Source organism: Condylostylus longicornis, unplaced genomic scaffold, assembly GCF_029603195.1.
Source record: "Condylostylus longicornis isolate FDR11 unplaced genomic scaffold, ASM2960319v2 ptg000074l, whole genome shotgun sequence".
Taxonomy (NCBI): domain Eukaryota; kingdom Metazoa; phylum Arthropoda; class Insecta; order Diptera; family Dolichopodidae; genus Condylostylus; species Condylostylus longicornis.
In genome coordinates this window covers 849,931-877,298 of record NW_026578042.1, presented here as the reverse complement: position 1 = coordinate 877,298, position 27,368 = coordinate 849,931, and the positions used below count along the sequence as shown (strand labels likewise).

Below are 27,368 nucleotides of genomic sequence, written 5' to 3'. Positions count from 1 at the left end.
TTGTAGAAAAGAAGTTTAGTTCACACAATACGAGAAAAAATTTTACTCTTAAGAGAAAGAAAGGGTTATAAAAGAGAAAGACAAAAAAAAAATTGAGAATTGAAATTAAAAATCATAAGAACCAAAAAAAAAAAAAAAAAACACTAAAACAGAGTTTACAAAAGGATATAAAGGATATCCTTAAAAATATTTTCTATGCACTCTTAAAATTCTTGATTTTTTACTTTTCATATACAAATTTATAAAAGAAAATTTTAAAGCGAACGTAACGGTTGATTTTGTGCAATTTTTCTATTGTAGACATGCGTATAGAACCATATAGTTTCTGTTATTTACATGGATCTTTTGTCTTTCGAGTATATTCGGTTATTGACAAGTTTGTGTACGAATATAATTGGCAGGGTATAATAAAATTGTATGCAACATTGTAATGCTACTTTGCAACAATTTCGATGAGAGGTGTGTGTGAAAGCGTGTCATAACGTAATAGATGTATAAAATGGGGTATATTTCAGTTCAGTATGGAGTTCTGGACTATCAATGGTGGCCTTATTCCTTATTCAAGAGACAACTTCGAAACATTATTATAATCAGAACAAGTAAGAAAGTTAATTTAGAGCTGGAACATAATATAAATATAGGAAATTATATTCAACTATTTAGATTACAAGTTTGTTTGTATATACACTATTTTCGAGGAATAACAAAGTTCCTGTAGTGTACTTGACCAACTACAAATTTCTTTGTTTTTATTAAGAATTTTTGTTTCTTTTGGTATGGCGTTTAATAAAATTGGATATGAGTGAATCTTATGTTTCATTCTGGTTATTTTATTATTTAAGACAAAATGTTGTATAAGATTTGAAGTTTATATAATAAATTCATTGGAGGGCTTCCGTAGAACTTACAAATACGATAAAATCCAGTTTTTTTATTACAAATTTTAAAGGAAAAAAAATTATTTTATTAAATAATCGGCGTGAAGTGGAAATATCGAGTGGTCGGCTTACGTAATTGAAATGCAGGAACAAATATTATTAGAGAGTACATTAAAGTTAACAAGATTTCTAGCTATACATTCTATGATTTGTAAAGTAGTTTCACGCTGGGATTATCCTTAAATATTTTTGATTACTTGTAATCCAAAATTAATTGGAAATTTTAATCTTATATTGAATTTATATTTGAACGTGAATGATAAATATAAAATCTGACAAAAATTATATTATGTAAAACTATACAGTTATATTTTGTATAATTTTTTTTTTATAATAATTTAATTACCTGTACTAGAAGTACAATAGCTTCTATGATATGGTGTTGTATGGATTGGTGCTCCACTTAATAAATTATGTAAAAGTGGCCGATGTTGGGCGGCATTCTGTTGAGTATGTTGATTTCCACTAGCATGTTGTAATTGTTGTTGTTGCTGTTGTTGCTGCTGTTGTTGTTGATGTCCAATATTTGTTGTATGTTGTGGTGATTGAGCTGATAAATTCACCGATATATGTTCTGATTTAATATTAAGTGCAGCAGCTTGTACAGCAGCTGATGCTATCGCTGATAATGATGATTGATGCTGCTGTTGTTGCTGTTGATGTTGTTGTAAATGATGTTGTGGTGGCGGTGGACTTGGAGATTGTTTTATTAATGGAATTTCTGTGTCTACTATAATAATAATAATTTGCAAAAAAAAAGACAGAGAAGAAATAAAATAAATTAATAATTTATACAAGCAAATATTAATAAATCAAATTTAAATATTAAAAATTAAAAATTTTTGGTAAGAAAATTAAATTTTAAAGTTCATAGCGTGTTGAAATAAAAATTTTTATTATTTAATATTTTAATAAAAATGTCTAGCCAGATCGATCGCTTTAAAAAATTTTGTTGTTAAATATTGTAAGTGTATACCCTAACAGGTCAAGGATTTGTATTTTCGATAAATTGTATTAAGTTCAAATAACGGCTCATGCGTTTTGAGGAAAAGAATCTTTTTAACAAGTAGATGAACTTTTCCAAAATGATCAAAATGCTATTTAATAAAGAATAATTTTCTTTATTTACTGTTTTTTTAATTGAAATTGAAATGAAATGCAGATAAGAGCAATTGAAATTATATTGCTGAATATCTTAAATTACCGTTAATTAAACCTTTCAGTATTATACAATTCAGCATTTACATTTACTACTGTAAGCTGAATTTGCATAAATAACGTGTAACTGTAATTTTAAATTTATAGACTCAAAGCTATTGTGGCGTTGAACAATTCAGCAATTACTACAGATAAGCTGAATTTACATAAATAACGTGCGGCTGTGATTTTCAATTCATAGAATCGTAATTTTTGTGGCGTTGTACAATTCAGTAAAAATACACGTTATCACTACATTTTTTAAAATTCTTTTTTTTTGCATTGCATATATTGTTCACATACATTTTATACCGATATTTATAACCAGTAGCCCCAATGTTAGATATAATGGTGTGTACAGCATTCTCGTATCAAGGCTAAATAATGCAGTTTATCATTTTATATTTAAACAAATTGTATGCAAATATTTTATAAAAAAAAAAAAATCAAATCAATTTATAAAAGTGCCTGTAATAAATATAATTTTTTTCACCTAATTCCCACACAAAATTTATAATTATGTGTGTATGTACGGAAACTGTAATATTTCTAAGATTTCTTAATTTATAATTGCCGATTACAATACATAAACCTATATAAGAATATGCAAGAAGGTATATGCTATTTTTTTATTAAACATTAGTATTTAAAATATAAACAGAAACCCATTCATAAATATTGTATATTTAATAATTAAATATTAAATTTTTTATGCTTATTAGTTTTAAGTCTTAGCCTTTTCTTTTTTTTTTGGTTTTCATTATTACCATTATTATTATTAAAGCGACACGCTTTGATTTCCTGACATATGTGTAATTTTTTCTTATAAAATATTGAAAAAAAAATGAATTTTTATAGCAACTGAACATATAAATTGCTATTATGGGCACAGCTACCTACATTTCTATATTTATGTGTACATATGCAAGTATGTTGGAAAAAAAACAAAAGTTAAGTGGCAGACAAAGTAATAAAAATAATAAAAAAAATCAGTAATAAATAAAATGATAATAATAGCTAAATCGAAAATTATTAAATGCTCATTTATATGTAATGCAGCGTTAAGTCTATATAACAGTTTTAATACTATATAATACATACTAGTTATTATTCATGTATACACAAACTTACGAACATTAAATATAGATATACATGAATATATGAAACGTGAAAACAACTGAATAAGAAAAAAATACAAAAAAAAAAAAATTTAACAATTTTTGTAAGTAGGTTAAGTTTGCCGGAATTTTATTTCCGCTGTTACGTCACTATAGATTATTGGGTATAATAAAAGAAAATGAAGAAAACAAAAAAAAAACCCGAAAAAAGCAAAACACATGGAATTATAAATGAAAATTAATTAACTTTAAACGCTTCTGACACAAAGCTAAAATATTTAATTTTTAGATTTTTTATACACGGCTGAGTTTGTTCTTTGATGTTGTTCAAACGAATCAGCGTTTGTAATATCAACTTTTTATAATTATATGATTTGATTTAGTAATAGAATAATCCGTGTATGGCGCTGATATTTAAAAACTTTGAAAATTATACAACAATAGTTTGTTGTGTTCTGTTGTAACATGTGTCCTACAAGTAATGGAAAATAAATTAACTCTACTCCTTAAAATTTACAATAATAACTTGCTTTGGGGTCCTGTAGATAGATTGTAAATTGCTGAATAGAGATATGGGGTAAGGAATTCCTCCGATCCGATCAACACAGCCAACTATGGGTTATTGCGGGCCTCCCATATCCTACTTAAACTATTCCAGTTCCAAGTGAATAACATAAGATATCGCTTAGGGAGCTGGACCTGAGTTCTCCAACACTGAGAAAGCCTCGACCAAATCATCTGCACTTCTTGACAGCCTGAGCATGAAAAAATCAGTAATACCACGAATCCGATTTCGGCCAATCACAAGCAGCGCTGAGTAGAGCTTTGTTCAGCAAAATGGAAGGAACCGTTTCGCGTGATGACATTCCTCAGTAGCCTCTCAGCGATTCGCATATAATTTGATTGATGGTTTCCTAACATTTCAGAAAAATCGAATTACGTCTAATACTCACATTTTATCCTATGAATAGCAGGTATCAAAATTATGTTGCATTTATTGTAATTTAATATTTCTTTTTTATTATAATGGTTACAACGTCTACCACTATTTTATATATTCGCTATGTATATTGTAATTACTGCTATATGTACATATGTATATATGCATTTATTATGACGAATGGTATTTGTATATATGAAAATGATATTTTGGAGCATTTTGAAAAGTTGAAGGTTACAAAATTTTTGATTTTTTTTATATATATATATATATTTAATAAATAGAAGCGGATTCGATTATAATTATAAGTTTTATTAAATTATTAGAAGTAGTTATTGGATTTTTAACCTTTTTTTTATATTTCCGTTAACAGTTTTTATTTTATTTTACCCAAAATAGCTTAGTTTACATGTACGCAACACAAACATATGCACAAAAGTGACTATACGTAGAGTTGCTAATAGTAATTGTTGGTATTTTTTTTATTATTGGGTTTTTTGGCTGTTTAAATCTCACCAAAAAATCAAATCAAAAGGTGGGTGTTTGTTTGTTTTAAAATGAAAATTGAAAAACAAAAGTAAAGCAAAAAAAATTTGATTAAATTCATAAATTGTTTTTGTTATTGTTAATGAAATTAGGAAAATTTTTGTGTTGAATATTTTTTTTGTTTTTCAAATTTACTTGATATTGGTCTATATTATCGCCTAGATTTTGAGGGCCGAAAAATTAATTTACTGAAAAATTTTTATTTAATTTTTATTGTATATACGAAAAAAATTGTGAGATTTCTAACGTGATTTATTTTTATATTGTTACATTAATAATATGGGACAAAAGACGTGCTTTTAATTTCATAATTTCCGATTTAATTGATTAAAAAAAAAACCTACACAATATGCAATCCTATATGCATATTTATTTATAAATGACCATGTATTTTTAAAAGATATCCGGAATTTTAAATGAATTATGAAAAAAATATTTAAAATATTCGATTAAGAGGAATATTGAATAACTTCATTTGTAATAAATGAGTATTCTTCGGGCGCACTACGAACGTAACGAATGTCAAGGTTAGGGATTTCAGTCCGTTTTTGAGGAGCTCGGGCTAGTTCGAATTACCGGCGGAAAAGGAGAAATTCTGCGGTATCACAACCGGCTGTGTACCGTTCGGGACACCGCAATAATCTAACTTAACCTATAATATATCAATTTTATTAAAACTAATTTTGAACGTTCTCAACAACAAGAGCCATTTAAATTAATATTTATTAATATTCCAGTGAAAAATAATCAATTTAATTTGATAACACAACAATTACATGCATGTAGTTCCAGTATAAAAATAATTACTAAAATAAGAATAATTAATGTTAATTATTCAAGAAAATCTTAGTTAATTAAAAAAAAAAAATTTAGAAAATTTAAGAGAATTGATTTTCCTATAATTTAAACTTCACACCCTAATTGTTTTATAATACCGAATGCATATAATATAAGCATTTATAATTTCAAATAATAAAATAAATATGTAAATAATTCTACTATCCTAATTAAAAATATTTTATACGAGTATCATTATATTTTTTGTGTTCTTGTATACTTTTTGAAATATTTATTTAAATCCAGCTAATCCTTGCCAATCCTTGATTTAATCTACAAAATTATTTTATAAAATTATAACATATTAAATGCAATCTAAAATTTTAAAAACAAAAATATTTTGCTGTGCCATTTCCGGTGACAGTGTCATTATAATGTATTTTTTTTTTTTCATAATACTTACAAACATTTAATCTCATGAAAATGGTGTTATTGTGAATTTGAATTGAGAATTTTAGAATAAATTGATATGACTTTTTTGTTACTTTTTTACGGACTGCACTATTCTGTATTAAATAAGGGAGGTATTATGTATGCTACAAATTTTATAAGTCGGCTTTCTAAAAGAATGTTGAGAAAATCCAACACATATATTATTTGAGAGAAGTTTGTGTTGAGCATAGCTCATTACCTGACATTCAACTGAATTAATTTTCATGAACATTTATGTCTGAGTTTATTGAATTCATTCAAATTTAAGACCAATGATAATAACAGAATTTTTTTTAAATTTCAGATATATTATAATAGTTGAGGTTTCTCGGAGAAATTACAGTCTAAATACTGGATATTTATCGTAATGTATAAATTTTACCTTCTTTGAACCGTACCTTAGTAATTTTGAAATACTTCTCTTAAAATTTCATGTTTTGAAGAAATTAAGGCTTTGAATTGGAATATTTCTATATGAGCCAATTTAACAACTTTTACATGATTCTGTAACTAATGATTTACATGATTAATAGATTTGATTGGATTTTTTTAATAATATTCTTAAGGGGGCGGATTGTAAATTAATTTTAGGAAATTTGAAAACAAACAATCAAGTTTATTGGAATTCGTAAGGTGCTTACGAATATACCTACATAAAATAAACAACAATTTGTTCGATTATGTGCTGACCACATAAGATTTTTCTGATTTCATTTTAAATTTTAAATTTATTTCTTACAATTTGCATATCTACATCTATTATACCTATATACAAGTGCATAGACTGCATTTATTCTTCATGATTCGGACTATTTCATTACACTTACACACACTTACGTATACACATGATGTATATGTATGTAAAAACATAATCTTCTATTCTTTAATGTGCCATAATTAAATAAAATTTTATTAATTTTTTTTTTTTGTTCATTTTCCTTTTTAAGATTTTATAAAACGTTTTCATTAAAATAACAAAAATTATACGCAAAATGAAAACAAAAACAAAAACAATTTTCAAATAACAAGAAATTTTTTTTTAATCTGAAACAAAAATAAAAGTTAACCAGGAAGTTTCGAAATTCTTTTTGACACAGACTTCCACCTGTTCTTTTCTCACATTTCTGTTTTTCATGTTTTTTTATTTTTTATTTTTTTAATTAAAAAGTAGAAGAAAACAAACAAGAAACCAACCTCGTTTTATACCAATTTTTGTTGTTTTTTTTTTTTAATTTTCCTTCTTTTTATATTCAAAAACTTCGAAACATCGAAAAATTTTTCATTCGTTTAAAACAAGTTTTTATATTTGATTTTGTTATAAATGCCAAGTAAAGAAAAAAGAAAAGAAAAACAAAAAAAAATAAAATCTCAAACTTCTTATATTTTTTTTTTTATTTTTTTCAGATTAAATGAACCAAATAGCCTTATTCTCAGCCTTCTTTAGCTGGCATACGAGTATATGCATAAACTGTGTGTGTTATGTTATCGAATTGCAATATTTCAATGGATGTATTGTTGTGTATGTAAGTATTAAATGCAGAAATTCAACTTAGATATACATATCTGCATATACATTATTTTTATATATATATATATGAATGTGTATGTACCTATGATATACATTTATATTTTTTACATCTTTAAAACGTGATTGCAGCTCCAGCTCAAAATTTATATTTGCAATTTAAAATTTATTTATACATTCTAAAGTATATATTTATCATATATTATATATATATATATATATAATGTATGATATATATATATGTACTAAAACTCATATACATATATACAAAATATTCTTATAATATTTTTATAATGTTGAACCTTATAAATACGAGTATATATGCGATAGAAAGGGAATTAAAAGAAAAGCGAAACTGAAACTAGTTTTACCACAATGAACCAGTCACATATATATTAGGAGTGCAATATAATAATAATGTAAATTGGATACTGAGATAGAAAGAAAAAAAAAAAAAAACAAAAAAAAAAAAATTGAGATACCTAATAAGAAAATAAAAAATCTGAAATTTTAACGCTGTGCTGGGGCTTAACATTTTTGGATTTTCAAAAAAAAAATATAAAAGAAGAAATTTTTGTTTTCTTTGGATTGTTTGCTTTTACCAATCCTCTTTTTTTTTTTTCTCCAACAAAATATCTTATACATATATGTATATATGTGTATATTATGAAGAAATTATAATGAATATCGCTGACTGGTTAAAATATTTAAGATTGCATACTTTTATTAATACAATTGGGGATAGAAAATGAATAAGCAACATTAATTGAGCGGTTAAAAGCTTTTGGATTTTTTGATATTGAGATTGGATATTATCACTAACTTATAAGTTGGAACAATAATATTTTATGTGTGAGTTTTAAAAATCAATAAAAAATTTTGTTTTAGGAAAATGTTCAATTAAAATCTATAAACACCATAATTGGCAAATCTTTAAGTTGAAATTAAATTAAGGAGTCGCGTATAAATAGCACATGTGGTTTAACAAGTAAATATTTTTTCAATCTGGTCCTAGAGGCAAATCAATTATACATAAAAAATTTGCTTGACCTGCTGGTAGCAAAAATACATAAGATCTGATTGCGTTTATATCATTTAATAGAAAAATTCCAAATTTTAGAATACATACAAGGGTATTTTAGTTCTTGACTTAAAGTAATCGAAAATTAAAATAATAAGATCTGTAAATACTCAATATTAATCTTATTTCTAGCGTATTGCTTTGTACAAGATGTTGATTATTATTTTAGCACTCTCATAATATATGATTTTTTATTAGACTATAGACAGTAGGACTAAAAAATATTGAAATTAAGTTCAGCTCGGAAGTTCAATTTTTGCAAAGAAAAAACCCGCAAAAAATTTCTTTGTAAACTTCTTAATTCATTTGTTCTCCATTTTATTATATCTATGTGTCTACATGATTATTGCATTTCAATTGGTGCTATGCCTGTTTCCGTACGTCATTAATGAACTGAGATAAGTTATTGTAGTTATAAATTTACTTTAAACTTTATAAGATGTTTTATTTTAATTTTAGCATTAAACAACAAGAAAATTAAAGTATGAAACTAAAAACAAAGGAGCAACATATTTTTTTGTTAACAAAGCAAATTATATGCACATACATACATATATGTATGTGCATATAATTTGTACATAGATGATGCCTCTGCATATAAGTGTACATAGATGATGAAGAATTGATGATGTTCACCTCATCAGTGATTCAAAGGAAATAAAAATTTTTTGAAAAGCTAAAATGCCGACACAACACTAAAGCAGCATTTTGCAGTTAAAAAAAAAATATAAGAAATAATTTTTTAATTTTTTTTTTCCTCTCTGATATTTCCTTTTGTTCCTTTTTCTCATTTTTGTGATTTTATTTGCTTGATTTTTTCCTATAATAATGTTATAAATTCAGAATAACAATATCGACAGTAATATAGAAACAAATACATGCCAGGCTATAAATATAAAAAAAAAAAAACAAATGATTTTCTTAAATTTTATTCACGAGTCAAGTTAAGAAAAGAAGAGACAATGTTCGCGAAAAACGCGAATACAATAATTGTGGAATGTACAAAAAAACTAACAACGAAAAAACTAAAATAAAAAATTTATGCAAAAAAAAAAACAAAAAAATTTTCAGAAAATTTTTTTTGTTTTTTTGTTTTTATAGTTGGTTGAAAAGGAAATGGCACACAAAATGATGCCGCAAAATGCTACAACACAATTTTTTCTGCTTTGTGTCTTACCCACTTACTTATATATTTTGTGTTTTCTTGTATGCATATATATGTATACATGCATTAAAATCCAAACCTTAAAATATACTGCAGAACAGTAATGAAATTTTTTTTTTAAAATACAGAAGATTGAAAGGGAACGATTGTTAATTTAAGAAAAATAAGAGAATAAGAATTGCATGAAGCAAAAAAAAAAAATAGAGAAAAATTTTATTATATTTTTGTCTGACGCTATCTGAATTTATTTTTTAAGCGAAAAATGTTTGTATGTTTGTATATACTCTTATTTTCAAGTATACATATGTATTAGCAATATAGACCTGCAAATAAATTAAAATGCGATGCTATAATTAAGAAAAAATCATATGTAATTATTGTGTAATTCAAAATTTTTCGTGTTATCACTTATATTTTTAATACAATTAAGAATTGAGAATTAGAATTACTAAATTGTAAATGTAGGATAGGAAGAATTAATTTGAATTTCCAATTTTGTTTGGACGATATTTTATAGTCACTGTTTCAAATATATACACGGTTTAAATGTTCACATTTCAATATAATTTTTAAGGACAATGTAGCGCAAATATAGTATTAAAATTCATGACCGCTACTGTCGTAATTAAATTCCAATATAGTACCAGCTGAAGGAGTATTCTTATAATTTTTTTCAACAAATAGCAAATTTTGAGTTAAGAACATTTTTGCTTTGAAAAACCTAATACAGTTTTGAAACAAAATTCAAACGTAAGCTGCATTGTCAAAAATTCACCGTCGTTCCACCAAAAAAATTATTGCTGAAATAAGTATAAGCTTACTTTTAATTTAAAATAAGGTTTTAATTTTAACAATTTTTACTTTCAATTTTGATAGAGACTAAAATATCAATTGAGTGTCGTCTGCAGTACAAATCATATAAAGTAAATTATACTAACTTGTGTATGTGTTATAATAAATACCTTTATACATGTGTATGAACTTTGTATATGAAGTTATTGGTTGTCATTATTTCTCAATTTATTTTATTTTTTCTACAGAAACCAAATTTTTTTGAAGGGTAATAACAATTTAAATTATTTCATTCAGGCCGTTGAGGTGGGACGTACATTATACATATTTATTTAAAATGTTATTGAACAAACAAAATTAACAAACAATTTTTTTCATTTTATTTTTTAATTTGTATTCAATGAAGCTAAGCATTATTTTACTTCCAATTGTTATAATAACGTTAAAGGTAAAGGTGTAAGTAATTAAATATTAAAATCAAACTTATTATTTTTCTTTTGATCATTAAATTTTAAGTGTTGACTTCGTTTTTTAAATAAAAATTACAATTTATATAATGAGACAGTGAAAAAATAATAACAAAAAAAAAAGGTTATTAACATAAATTTAGGCGTTTTCGATTTATGAATTTTTAATTTGCATCTTCTTTTTATTTTTATGCTGTTGCACATGTAAAATTTTAATTTAATTAAATATTTACATAAAATATAAAATAGAATACTTATTAATGACATCACAGTTTTGTTATACTCGTACATACAAATACATTCATGATATTTCATACATGTGATTAATCAGTATAAATAGGCAAAAATATAATCAACAAAAGCAATATCAAAAGTGTACAGCATGTTTTTTTAAAATAAAAATGCATATACAAAATATGCGATAGAAAAACGAAAATGATGTGAAGCAATTGTTCGGAACAAATTTTATTTTTGTATTATGAAAATAATTTTCTTTATTTTTTTTCGGTATTATAAAAATGAATTTAAGTTTTGAAATTAATAATTACAAAATTATTGGAAAGACAAAAAACATATTGGAGAAAAGGCTTTTTACGGCTCAGGCAGAAATGCAATTTTTAATTTTCCAACTGTTCGATTGTGTTCTATAGGTTTATATATAAGTGCGCATACATGCAACTGTTTGATTGCATGCAGTATTGAGCAGTAATTGCAAAACAAAAGAAAACATATCACCTGCGCCCTTAAAGAAGATGTTGGATATAGCTTTAAATAATAATCATACAAAATTCATAACCAAATCATACAAAATGTTCGATTCAGCAATATAACTCAAACATATCTCAGAATAAAATTTTGCCGACAAAAAATTATTGATTCATTGTATAAAAGCTTTAACTGTAAAGCGGCAGCGCAATTTGTTATTATTAAGCGAATAGTTTATTAGTAGAATTGCATACTTTTAGGGACTAATTAATTCGTAATAATTAAATAAAATTTTTATTAATTGTTATAGTAGAAATTTATATTTTGAAGTCAAATTGTAATCTAATCTGTGTCATAATACTTATATTAATAGTTTTATAATAGTAATTTTATTTACATAGTTTTATTTGCTTCGTTAACAGTTTAATGTATAGTTTACAGTGACAAACCGTATGCGCTAAAAACATTTTTATATTTTTATTCAATTTTATTACATGATATTATTATTTTTATTTTTTTTTTATTTTAATTTTTACATTATTATTGTTGAATTTTATTTTTTGTCTTTTTGGCTTTTTTTGGTTTCTCTAAACGAGAAATGAGCCACTCAAATTATAGTACATAGTATAGGTATAGTGTTAAGTTCAATTTACAGGAAAGAGATGGAAAGAGAAATCAGGTCAAGGCTTACATTGTTGGCGATGTGTATCGTCATTTTATTTTTTTTTTTGTCTTTTTGTATTTTGTTGTTTCTTTTGTGGTGTTTTTATGTTTTTTTTTTTGATTTTTCAAAGTTTTTTACTCGAAAAGTATTGAAAATGTACAGATAAATGTAATGTATAACAGTTTTATTATATATGTATAACAATATTATATATATATACATTTTATGTATTTATGTATGCAAAAACTGTTTTTTTTTTTTTAATAAAATTAAAATAAAAATAAATAAATAATTTTATTTTGTTTTCGTTTTTTTTTTAAATTTCGTAATTTTTCTTTCTTCTCTCTTCTCTTTCTCTTTCTGTCATGCTCTTTGTTTTTCTCTTTATATTTACATAGATTTGATTTTCATTTTTAATTGATCAGAAAAATTGCATGAAATTAAAAAATAAAAAAAAAATTAATTTTGTTTTTTTTTTTTATTTTCTATAGTATTGTCATATCTCGCGGAAAGGCGCGGAATCTCTTTATTGTAATAAAATTTATTATTTTTGTTTTTTTTTTCTGTTTAGAATAAAAAATATAAAGAAAATTAATTCGATTACCTATAATATTTTTTTTTAAAAATATTCTACATGTTATTTTAGAATTTATATTTTACATTTAGTTTTTAAATTTTCGCATTGTTTCATTTTCAATTTCTGGTCATATAAATTCTAGGTCAATTTTAAATGCAATGGGCATATTACTTATTTGACATGATTATATAGTTTGACATGAATTAAACATTTAACAAGTAAATAAATAAATAAATAAATAAATGAATTATAAGATCGCGTGTGGTCCATTTAAAATCCATAAATTATGGAAAGATTTGAACAATTGCTATTATACTTGTATACACTGACAAAACTTGAAGCATAATAAAATTACTCATACATGTAAGTCTAGTATACACATTATGTGTACATGTGGTTACGTATTTAGTTAAATGTTTTAGATATTTTTTTTTTTATTAAATAAGAAAATATCTTTTAATAAATTATAAAGACAATTTACTTCCTGCAAAAAAATAAGAACAAATAAAAAAAATAAATATTCGGTATGAACCGAAACCACAATTTCCTGTTATTCATGTCATAATAATAATGTATAAATATGATGTCTCATACATAAACAAATAAAAAATAGCTTATGAAAAATTTTGTCATACAACATTTTTGTATGATTGATAAACGTTTGAAGCATTGTACTTACATTTGCACATTTGCAAAATTTAAATTCATTTAAAATTTTATGTAATTATAATATTATATTTATTAATTATATGCACATGTATATATGTATACCTATGTATATATATTTTATAATCTATGTAATATGTAAATGACAAAAAACTTGACTTATTCATAAATTATTTCGTAAGAAATTCTATATGCATGCGTTGTCCATATTTTAATTAATATTTTGCAAAAGTTGTTTTTATATTTTTTTTTATCACATTTCTGTATATAAGTTGTATACAATAAATTTTTATTAAGTAGATTAAAAGATTAGAAAATATTAAACTAACTTATAATAATATTTAAGATTTTCAATATGAAAATGGATTACAGATAGGAAGGGATGTATGAATGTAAGTGCAAACTTAGTAGGTACCTATATGAATAAAATTAATTATGAAAATAAATGAGCTTTTTCTAAGAAATCTTATTTAAGAAAATAGAATAATAATGTTGATATTTTATTTAAAATTTAAATTAAAATCCATAAAATTGATATTTTAGTATATATACATATGTAGTTAACCAATACACATATGAGATTTTAATAGACTGTTTCTTGATATTTTAATTTATGCACTTGTTTCAATAATATTTATTAATTTATCCACTGGAATTTCAAATTTTTTAATTTGTTAAGCACACAACTAATTTAAAAAATTTCTTCTTTTAACACTTTATATATTCTGAAAAATATTATTAAATTAAAAAGTGGAACGAAACGAACTATAAATATTAAGTATAAAAATAATTCATTCGCCTAAATACAAAATTAAAACAAAATGTTTGAGACGGAAACTTTTCATTTTACAGAATCAGGAGGCTTTCGACTGAACCTTTACAACGAAATGGGAGAACTAATTATAAAAGCGCAGTATTGGATTTAAAATACAATCAGGAGTTAGATTAATATTGAAATTATGATCAAATTTTTGTACTCTACTAAATTTTATTTGGAAAATCTACTAAAAATTTTTGTATCATTCTGACCATATCGGTGAATTCTCGCAGAAAAACTTTTTTTCTTTCTTATTTTTTAATTCTAAACCTTCTAGATTTGTCTCCAAATCGAAATGTGCTATAATAGGCTTACTAAATTACTATTCACAAAATCAATAAATTTTTATTAAAAATGCAAAAATAAAAATAAACTACTATCATAATAAATGCCATAATTATCTACCTACTTTTAAATATGTAAACATAAAATGTGAGCAAGTAACTGTTTAAAAATTTTTTTTTGATTTCATTCATTAAAAATTCTGTTATACCTACCAAAAAAAATAAAATCATAAAATCAAAATCTAGTATAAAACATAAAAAGTAGTTGTTTTTCACGTGTTGCTCAATAATAACTTGAATCGTATATACATACATATGTACATATAATGAAAATATTAAAAACATGATATTTTGCCGCTTATTACTGCCACTATCATAATAATAACTGTTACTGTTATATATTTATGTATTTTTTATTTTTTTTTGCTGTTTTTGCTCGTGATTTTGCTTTTTTTTTTGTTGTTATTTTTACTATTTTTAGTCTTTGCTTCATTGAATTTAAAATTTTTTTTAAAATTGTAATTTAATAAAATTTTTTTTTTATTTTATTAAATTTTTGAAGGTATTATGAAATTGTTAATTTAGATAAGTGTATACATTATGTGATATTTATTGAATGTACCTATAGGTACTTGTGTAAACTTACTTGCGTAAACGTACTTGCATGAAATGACATATGCCATTACTTATTAATGTCATCTTTCGGTTATTTTATTATATGAGTGTGAAGATAATATTTGAGTGCAAGTCTTACTTCAACCGGATAGCAGTAAGTTGTTTGTTTTTGTCAAATAAAGAGTTTAATTTGACAACTGGTGTTACACAATTATAAAACATTGATTTCATTGCAACCTCTTGTATGATCACGGGATTATAATTTACAATGATTGGCATTAATTATAATATGTATAAAGACAATTTATTGGTTGTAAATTGAATAATATGTTATTTTTTCCTGGCAAAATTTTTAATATAATTATGGTAATATTGTAAACTATAAACCCTTACCTTTTTTTCAAAAATGTGTTCAAAATAATTAATTTAAAGAAATTCATACATACTTATAAAATTATTTCATACAATATTTACGTGATTTTTAAATTAATTATTATTTTGTTTATAAAATGTACTCTTAAGGTTTAACTGACCAATTATAAGGTCTTTTAATAATTTTTAATTTATATTGTGTATTTTTATTACAATATTTGTAAATCATATTTATTTACTTGTGTATATTGTGGTTGTATGTATGTTTGTTTTTCATATTATTATTATTATTATTATTACTATATTAATATAATTTACATTTTATAAGTTCGCTAATTTGTATATTTAAATATGCGCTTACATACATACTCGTACATAACGAGTACGCGTATAAAATGGAATTATACGAAAAAAGAGAGATGTTTAATAACACAAATAATAAAAAAAACAAGTAAAAACGTTTCAGTCGGTATAAACCGATTGAATTATACCCTGCACCTTTCATTATTGTGTAGCAATTACTTGAACCTCTAAAATCATTCTATAGAAACTTCACGGACATGTCTGATCTATAATTGGACACACAACTGCCAAGTTTCATGAATCTGACTTTATTATTTTTCCAAATATTAAGAATAAGCTTTTAGACTTGTATGGGATCTACTCGAACCTGTTAAGCAATTCCACCAAAACTTCAGAAATATATGTGACCTATTACTCAACATACAACTGCCAAGTTTCATGAATCTGACTTTATTATTTTTCCAAATATGTAAAATAAGCTTTTGGAGTTGTATGGCAAGTATCCGAACCTGTCAAGTAATTTCACTAAAACTTCACAAATATATCTGATCTATTATCGGACACACAACTGCCAAGTTTCATGAATCTGACTTTATTATTTTTCCAAATATGTAAAATAAGCTTTTGGAGTTTTATGGCAAGTACCTGAACCTGTCAAGCAATTCCATCAAAACTTTACAAATATATCTGATCTATAATCGGACACACAACTGCCAAGTTTCATGAATCTGACTTTATTATTTTTCCAAATATTAAGAATAAGCTTTTAGACTTGCATGGGAGCTACTCGAACCTGTCAAGCAATCGCACCAAAACTTTAGAAATATGTCGGACCTATAATTGGACACACGACTGCCAAATCTCATGAATTTGACTTTATTATTTTTCCAAATATTTAAAATAAGCTTTTAGACTTCTATGGGAGCTACTAGAACCTGTCGAGCAATTCCACCAAAACTTCAGAAATATATTTGAGCCATAATTGGACACATGATTGCCAAGTTTCATGAATCTGACTTTATTATTTTTCCAAATATTTAAAATTAGCTTCTGGAGTTGTATGGCAGGTACCCGAACCTGTCAAGCGATTCCTCTAAAACTTCAGAAATATATTTGACCTATAGTTGGACACATGACTGCCAAGTTTCATGAATCTGACTTTATTATTTTTCCGAATATAAAAAATTTGCTGTTGGAGTTGTATGGCAGCCACCCGAACCGGTGCAGCTATCCCATTATAATTTTTAGAGCATGTGCAGAATATAATTGGACACATGTATACAAAATTTTATATTTATACCTTTATTGGTTTTTGAAATATTTAAAATAAACTCTTTGAGTTGTATGGGAGCTACCCGAACCCGTTGTCCGAATTAGTCCAATAACAATAGGGCTCGTCCTTGGCACAAAAGAAAAAACTTGTGAAAGTTTGGTGTCGATTGCATTATTCGTTTTTGAGTTATCGTGCGAACGGACGGACGGACAGACGGACATGTCTAAATCGACTCAGAATTTTACGCTGAGCAAGAATATATATATATGTCCATACCGCAGATGACTCCTTCAAGTAGTTACAAACTCCATACCAAAGTTAATATACCCTTCACGAAGTGCAGGGTATAAAAAACATAAACAACAACAATAATAATAACAAGTAAAAACGTTTCAGTCGGTATAAACCGATTGAATTATACCCTGCACCTTTCGTTATTGTGTAGCAATTACTTGAACCTCTAAAATCATTCTATAGAAACTTCACGGACATGTCTGACCTATAATTGGACATACGACTGCCAAGTTTCATGAATCTGACCTTATAATTTTTCCAAATATTTAAAATTAGCTTTTGGAGTTGTATGGTAAGTACCTGAACCTGCCAAGCAGCTCCACCAAACCTTCACAAATATATCTGATCTATAATCGGACAAACAACTGCCAAGTTTCATGAATCTGACTTTATTATTGTTCCAAATATGTAAAATAAGCTTTTGGAGTTGTATGGCAAGCAACCGAACCTGTCAAGCAATTTCACTAAAACTTCACAAATATATCTGATCTATTATCCGACACACAACTGCCAAGTTTCATGAATCTGACTTTATTATTTTTCCAAATATGTAAAATAAGCTTTTGGAGTTTTATGGCAAGTACCTGAACCTGTCAAGCAATTCCATCAAAACTTCACAAAAATATCTGATCTATAATCTGACACACAACTGCCAAGTTTCATGAATCTGACTTTATTATTTTTCCAAATATTAAGAATAAGCTTTTAGACTTGCATATGAGCTACTCGAACCTGTCAAGCAATCGCACCAAAACTTTAGAAATATGTCGGACCTATAATTGGACACACGACTGCCAAGTCTAATGAATTTGACTTTATTATTTTTCCAAATATTTAAAATAAGCTTTTAGACTTGTATGGGAGCTACTCGAACCTGTCGAGCAATTCCACCAAAACTTCAGAAATGTATTTTAGCCATAATTGGACACATGATTGCCAAGTTTCATGAATCTGACTTTATTATTTTTCCAAATATTTAAAATTAGCTTCTGGAGTTGTATGGCAGGTACCCGAACCTGTCAAGCGATTCCTCTAAAACTTCAGAAATATATTTGACCTATAATTGGACACATGACTGCCAAGTTTCATGAATCTGACTTTATTATTTTGCCGAATATAAAAAATTTGCTGTTGAAGTTGTATGGCAGCCACCCGAACCAGTGCAGCTATCCCATTATAATTTTTATAGCATGTGTAGAATATAATTGGACACATGTGTACAAAATTTTATATTTATACCTTTATTAGTTTTTGAAATATTTAAAATAAACTCTTTGAGTTGTATGGCAGCTACCCGAACCCGTTGTCCGAATTAGTCCAATAACAATAGGGCTCGTCCTTGGCGCAAAAGAAAAAACTTGTGAAAGTTTGGTGTCGATTGCATTATTCGTTTTTGAGTTATCGTGCGATCGGACGGACGGACGGACGGACGGACGGACGGACGGATGGACGGACGGACGGACGGACGGACGGACGGACGGACAGACGGACATGTCTAAATCGATTCAGAATTTTACGCTGAGCAAGAATATATATATATGTCCATACCGCAGATGACTCCTTCAAGTAGTTACAAACTCCATACCAAAGTTAATATACCCTTCACGAAGTGCAGGGTATAAAAATACATAAAAAAAATATTCAAATTATTATGCAATAACAGAAACCTAGACCTAAATTGTAATTGAAATAATAATAATAATAAAAAAAAATAATAAGAAGAAATAAATAAAGGAGGAACAGAAACAGAAAAATAAAAAAAAAAAAAAGCTACTCATATCAGTCAACCAGTCAGCCAGCTAGCTAACTAGCAAGCTCGATTTACATTGCAATCATTGTCGCCTATCTATGTACACACTAAGCATGTGTAGGTTATTTATTATTAGCATACACACACACATATCTCTACAATTACTAGTAAGATATATGTATAAATTATTATTTATAACATTATTAGTTATTTATGTATAAATTTTATTATTTTCAATATTATTAATTTATTGTGAATACTTCACAATAGTTTTTGAACTTTATTCAAATCATTATCGAATAAATTCGAATTAAAAATAAAAAAAAAAAAAATTATAGATTTTTTTTTTAATTTTTAATTGTAATGAAATTATTTATTTATTTATTTTATTATTTCCATTTTTATTATTTACAGATGACAAATTTTGTGTTGTGACGATAGAAAACGTGCAAAAAAAAAAAAAAATTATTAAAAATATTATTTTCTTTGTTGTTGTTGTTGGTTTTTTACTTGTCATATTTTGAATTAAAGTTATAATTAATTTTTCATTTCACTCAATAGTTATTTATGATGTAGTTATTTATGATGTAAATTTGAAATTCTTGTCAGTAATAAACTTAGGAATATTAGCTATAGGTATAATAGCTATAGGATTGATATACTAAGTGAATTAGATTATTATTAATATACATATAAAATTTTTTTATTACTATTCAAATTACAGTCTTAGTTATGTAGAAATTTTTGAGTTTCTTAATTATTATAAAAATATTTTAACATTGAATTGAAAACGCATGGAATTTAATAACAATAATTATAAAGAAATTTTTGTAGCAAATATACTAAAATTTAATTACAATAATTGTATTCGGCTATAGTGTTTAGTAAATATACAGTTTCTTGTGGTCTATTTGTATAATATAGGTTACATATGTATGAATGTGCGTATATATATTATCATCCCGAATTACTTCGTAGTATCTGGTAATAGCTGGTAAATTGAACGTTTTTTTGAATGGAAAATCTGTTATATAAGTTATATAATAAAAAGAAAATTAATCCAAAATGTTAAGCCACCTACCGGAATGAATTTAATTTATCCTTTCCCCCACTCATTTATATAGTCCGTTCTAGTACGTTATATTATATTTTATGATGATATATATATATACCTAAAGTGTTATACTGTTATATACATATATCTAAAGTGTTATACTGTTGTATATATCTAAAGTGTTATACTGTTATATATATATCTAAAATGTCATGAGTATAAAAGTATATTATATTGGACCATACAAATAAAAACTTGTATAAATAGCTGCTATGTACAACAATTGAGCATATTGAGCATTTGAACAAATTTTAATATCACAATTTGTAATCATTTATTTTCATAGATTTGAGCATATTGTATATGTATGAATATTTATTTGTATATTATTTGACCTTATGGAGAATGTGTTAAAATTTTTGTTACTCGTATACTGTACATTTTGTAAATTATGTTTGTAGCTTTAACATACATATTGTAAATATTAAAATTTAATTGAACCTCTGACAATATTAATTTTGGTTTTGAATAAGTATTATAAAAACTATTTCCTGTTTTGATTCATTATAAGATTTATAGTACATACTTATATTTTATATACTAATTGAAGTCTAATTGTTAATGAGCTTTTCACAGAGTTTCCTCTGCGTCATAAAAGTTATGATCATCAATTAACTATGATACATTGTTATAATTGCGTCTCGAAAAATAGAAACAATATTTAAAAATCAAATAATATGTACTTATTTGAAAGTTGATAAATCTCTTAAGAAATTTCTTTGAAATTTATTCCGGAAATTCCAGTTTATACACGTGTTATAATATATTGTATATATGATGGATGTATGTTGTGTTTACAAATTATTTAAGTAGATATATCAATGGAAATATTAAGTAGTACATACATAATGTATACGAATCTGTAAGTATGTGGATTAAAATATGAGAATCTTTTTAAGTATGTATCTGTATAACAATTATATTAGTTTTTTTTGTAAATTGCTACGTTATTTGAAGATCTTCATTATGCTATCATGTTAGCTCAGTTATTAAACAGAAAATTTTTTATTATTTTATTGCTGGGCTGAAGCTTTAAAAAGTTTAATTAAATCTTAATAAGTTTAATAGTGTTACACTGAAATAGTTTTGAAACACTTGCAAAAATTTCATCTTATGAGAATTATAGAAAATATTTGAGTAAAAAATAGCTCGATAGTGAATCAGTATAGTAAATAAAATTAAAATTTTAAAAATAAATAAAAAAACATTAAAATTTTTCATTTTCATTTTTTCATTTAAGTTTTTCATTTAATTTTTTTTTCTATTTTTATTTTTGTTGTTGTACATTTTCACAAGTGGGCTGGCTGTAGATGATTTCCGCATTAAAATAAAGAAATTATTTATAAAACTGCCAAAATTTTTCATTTTCTTTGATAAATTATAATTAAAATTTTTAATAAAATAAAAAATGAGGAAATTTTTTTATTTTAATTTAAATTTTTTTAAATCTACTCTAAAACTTGCAATAAACAAGCATAACCAAAAATTTGTAGAAAATTCGCAATGTTATTTTTGTAAATTAAAAAAAAAGTTTTTTGTTTTCTGTGTTTTAAATGAAATTTTTTTCTTGATATTAGAAACGTGTGCTATTAATTTTTGTCATAGCAATGATTGCCATATGGCCTTTAAAACCAAAATATTTTTTCTTTGATTGTTTATTTAACTGTGTTGCCTATATTACTATAATATTGTAGTAAATATGTGTATATTTGTTTGGTATTGTTATAGCAAAAGAAGCCGTCATAAATTATTCGTTCAAATTTACTGTTTGATGTTAAAAGATCAGAGATTTTTCAACGTTTCGTGTTTTTGGAAGATTTTTGCAAATTATTTCGGAATTGTTACCTTCCGTATTATTAGGAAAATAATTTCCTATAACAATCCAATTGGGTATTTAACTAATAATAGAAAAATTCATTTTATTCAAATTTTAATGAATTTTGAAAATGTGCATTGCAAAATTGATTATTCAATAAAAATTGTTGAAAAATAAATTGTTACAATTCTTGTAGTCTTTTATAATATAACGAGTGTATGCTTGTATGCCTAATTAAATTTACAAAATTGGTGGCACAAGACTCATGTCTATTGTTGTATATGTAATGTAATTTTTGTCTATTAATTAATTCAAATTATCTGAAAGTTTCTAATTAATTTCTTTGGCAGAAATTTTGATTATTAAATTCTGTAAACATTTTGTGTATTTTAAAAATATACTTGCAAATGAAATTACGTTTATATTGGCAGCATTTAAACCAAATGTATTTACATTTTGTATGTAAAAAATTGAATACAAAACTTAAAATATTAAATTATTTTATGTCTGGATGCGATACCGAAGTTTGAATTTTGATTTTGATTTCCAAATGGGAAATAAGTTTACAAATTGTTACTCTATAGTTGTAATTCACTGGTATATTTTAAAATGTTTTTGATTAATTTTTAATATTTTTGTTATTTAATTAAAAATTTTGTTAAAAAATATTTTAAATTTTTATTTTTTATAAAAAAAAAAAATATTTTTCAATTTTAATTGTCTTGTTTGTCTGTCAGCTTTATTATGATATTAAATCATTTTTCAGTAATATTTAAGTAAGTTTTTTAATTATAGAACAAAATTTTATAACAAATTCGTTGATATTTTTGGTCCTTGGTCAACAAATTTCTCACTTGAATATTTGGTTTAGTTTTTACAAACACTTTAGTATATAAAATTATATTTATTGTAATGTGTTCTGACATACCAAAAATTAAGTTTTTCTTTAAATTTTAATCAATTTTGAATACGTACCTGAAAATAAAAGAAAAAATAAATTAGTTGAATAAATTTTTTTATTTTTTTTTTATTAAAATTTAATTCTCAAATATTTTTGTTTTTTTCTTCAATCTATTCAATTGCATTAGCTATATATAAATTTTTTTTCATTTCAGTAACTCTAGAAGGCTACATACTCATTTCATAATAAAATTAATCAGAGAAGGCGGTCAGAGTACTGGAGAAATCTTCCGAGACATTGCCTTGCGGCAGGCCAAAGAGTTCTTGGTAAATTATGACCAGAAGCGATTTAAAAAAATTTTGGGGATGGGTAAGAATCAGGTGGCAATTTTCATAGGGGTTTTGTCACCTCAGTCGATTGGGCCTGGAAAGTGGGGTCACTTGCAGTTTCTGTGGGAAGTACGGGGAGACCTCAGTGCACCTTCTGAGGGAGTGTGATGCTTTCGCTCATAGGAAAAGAGAGTTCATGAGGAGCATTTATCTCACGGTGGCAGAGTTCCGGTCTTCCGCGCTTCATAAGTTGCTTGAATTCGTCAGGAGGAGGACAGTGTTGTACTGCAAGCCCCGCGCTCTGCGGACGGTGGGAGGGACGCACAATAAACTCTTATACGTGATCGCTGTGCACTGTTGCCCCGGTTGTACAAATCTACAATCTACATATCTCTTTTGACTACATTTCCCAACTAGAATTATAATTTCAACGTTGGTCAATTACAAATTTCAATCGCAAATTTTCCGTCTTATGTGGAAGAAGAAATAGGATTTCTAAGATTTCTTGAAATTTAAGATTAAATTTTAAACAAAACTATACTATAAGAGTTTTAAATTAAATTTTTTAATATTGCATAAGAAATGAAAGAGAAAGGTGTATATATATATAAAAGCATTCTACATTTAGCATCAACCTCTTTGCTCATTTTTCAAATAAATAATTTAAATAGCTTTTTAGTTTTTCATATAAAATACCCAATTAAATCATTTCGTTTTCACTTATTTTTTTGAGAATAAATTAAAATTAAATTTCTCATCTCGTGATCTAATATCATTTAAAACTTTAAATTCTCATAAATCTCCTTATAAACAATATACATACATATACGCTCATACATAATTGTCTTAAAAATACCATAAATTTGAATAGAAACCACATTAAAGGGACAAATTTTTTTAAAGTATGTATGAGTACTATATCATATTGTTTTGCATATGAAATAAAATACATAAAAACATGCAAAATGAAAAATTTTCTTAAAAAAAAGTGAAAAAAATTAAGCAAAAACAATTTTCCATATCATAATAATAAACGAATCGAAAAAATTGTAATTGAGGTAAGTAGGACATTTTTCGATTCATTTTACAATATGAATAAAAAATGAATACTCGTAAAATGAAAATGAAATCACACAAAGATGAGAAGAAAATCGGATATTTCCGAATGCACTTGCACATTATATTTTTTTTTATTTTCATATTTTTATTATATATTGCATTTGTTGCGCTCCCAAAGTTTTCTATACATACAGAAAAAACAAGAACAAAAATTTAACAAAAAAAAAATTTTTATTTTAAGTGCAGCGTAGAAATAAAAAGTTTGAAGATTTATTAGACTTTATCAAAGACTAAAAAAGTATACACAAGAGGAAAATTTTATGAATGTGCATTGAAATTTCTATCGGATATGCAAACATACACCACAAACGACTGTACACTTTAAATGCATGCAACAAACAACAACAAGTTGTAAAAACAAAAAAAAAAAACGTGAAGCAGATGATATTAACAAAAAAAACAAAAATAATAAAAAATGCACAAAAAATAGAAAAATTAAAATAGAAAACTAGTTGAAAAGAAAATTTGTACAAACAAACACAAAAAAAAAATTGCATAAAACACGAAAGAGGTTAGAAAATTTTTTGAAAGGGAAATTTTATTTTGTTGGATTTGAAAAAAAAAATGCTGCTGCTGCTACAAGCTGCTGTTGCTTGCTATTCACAAACCATTTTTATAATTTTACAATATACTAGCTTTGCTCTGATGGTATCGTTTTACTATATTATGGCAATTTGCAATTTATTCATGTATGCATGCACCTATGTACCTACATAACCCAACATTATGCACAAAAAATACAAACAAACAACTGAATGAGAAAAAGAAGCACAGAATAAAAAAATTGTCATTATTGTATGGAAGAGAAAAGTTTACAACGCCAACTAAAAAAGATAAGCAGAAAAAAACATCAAAAAAATGCAAACGTCAAAGCACATTTTCGAACGTTTTGTGAAATTGAAAGTAAAGGAGAAATTTTTACTTTTTTTTTCAATTTTTTGATTTTTATAGTAATTTGCAAGTTTTTCACCGCGCTCTGTTACTTTTTCATCAATTGCACTTTTTTTTTTATTGCACTTTATACGAAGTTGTTTTTGTTGTTGCGGTTGAATGTGAAATTTAATTTTATATGGAAGAGAAAAAAAAATAATGAAAAGAAATTTAAAATATTACAAAAAAATTTTTTTTCAAATTTAATTTTTATTTTAAAAAAAATCAAAATGGGAATTAAAAATTTAATTTAATGTTTTAGGTAAAAATAAATGTTTATATTGTTAATCGTAATGGTAAGAATATTTAAATGCACAAATTACAGATAAATTACAATGCACAAAATGTTAATTTTACAGATTTTTCATATTTTGGGAAATATTTACAAAATTTGTGAAAGACTCATACATGTACATACGTTCATATCAACTTTTTGATTTAAATTTTAGAAAATAAATCAGAGTGCAGAGATATAATTGAGAGATGCTACAAATCTTCTCTCCACCTCTGTTACTAAATTATTACATTTAAGTAACACAGTTCTTAAGTTTTCACCTTAGTTAAATAAGAAAGTAGAAAAAGTTCTCTTTTTGCATTTCTGTAGTCTCATTTCGTTATTCTCTTGTATTGTTTGTGTTATTTAGTATTATTCAGTTAAGTAGTCATGACCTTAAATGTGTCATGTAACATGTGGTCTTTTTATGAGAGATATTATAAATAATGAAATGTTAGTTTAATATTTTTAATAGTCATATCTCGGCCAGCATAAAAGAAGTTTTGTATGTATAGAAATTATTTTTATTATATTTATAATTATTATTTCAATTATTAAAATAAAACATAAAACTAGAATTAATCACTTGATATTTTAGCAAATTGTAAGAACTTAAAACTAATTGCTATTATTATCACATAATTTTCTTATGATTATGATATAAAATGCATCTTAACCAATATAGATAGATGAATATTTAGTATATTTAGTATGAATACTTGCGTACTTGAAAGAAAATATGAAGATGATGTATGTGAAAATATTATAAGAATTGCTGGAAAAAATTTCACTTTTCATTTAATACAAATATAATTCATTAAAAATTAATTTATTTATTAACCATTAAATTATCTAAATATGTATGTATAAATTAAATTTTAAGCTCACATCATTATAAACAGATACGAATGAAATTTGGAATGAAAAAACTACTTTTGAATTCAAATAATTACACATTAATTATTTAATGAAAAAACAAATATATTTTTCTGTTTTTGCAATTCCCCCCCCCAAAAACTCACACACACTATGCACATACATGCATTTACATATAGGTATACAACTTTATTAAATATATTACATATATATTCTCTATTTTATATACAAATCTAGTAATATATATAAAATTATTTTGTTCTTTTAAAATTAAAATACAAAATTTAATATCTTTTGATTAATTAATTCGTATCCGGTTTTTTTTATATTTGATATTTTTTTTTCTTAATATTATGTACATTAAGTTACTAAGAGTTTAAGTGTACCTACTTCTTAAAAAAAGTCTTCACATATAATATAAAATAATAAAATATAATAATTAAGTACCCATTTTATATTGAAGTTAAGATTATTTCTAATACTATAGTATTTAATAAAATCATTAAAATTGTACTTCATATTGTATATATATGCATCTCTATGTATATATCCGTATGTATGCACATATCTAGAAAATGTATGTAATTATAAAAGCAAGTTTCATATCCGCTGTATATTTCTTAATAACCGTATATATACTTAAGTATATAA

The 27,368-nt window shown here is 25.0% G+C and overlaps 1 protein-coding gene across 1 annotated transcript in view; it reads right to left on the bottom strand.

Annotated features, from left to right (window-relative positions):
* Window positions 1-27,368, bottom strand: part of LOC129612521 (ecdysone-induced protein 74EF-like) — a 128,938-nt gene that overhangs the window by 40,678 nt on the left and 60,892 nt on the right. Inside the window, exon 2 of the mRNA XM_055526170.1 lies at window positions 1,285-1,668. Within this exon, the coding sequence (XP_055382145.1) occupies window positions 1,285-1,668 (384 nt within the window). The remainder of the gene's footprint in view (window positions 1-1,284; window positions 1,669-27,368) is intronic.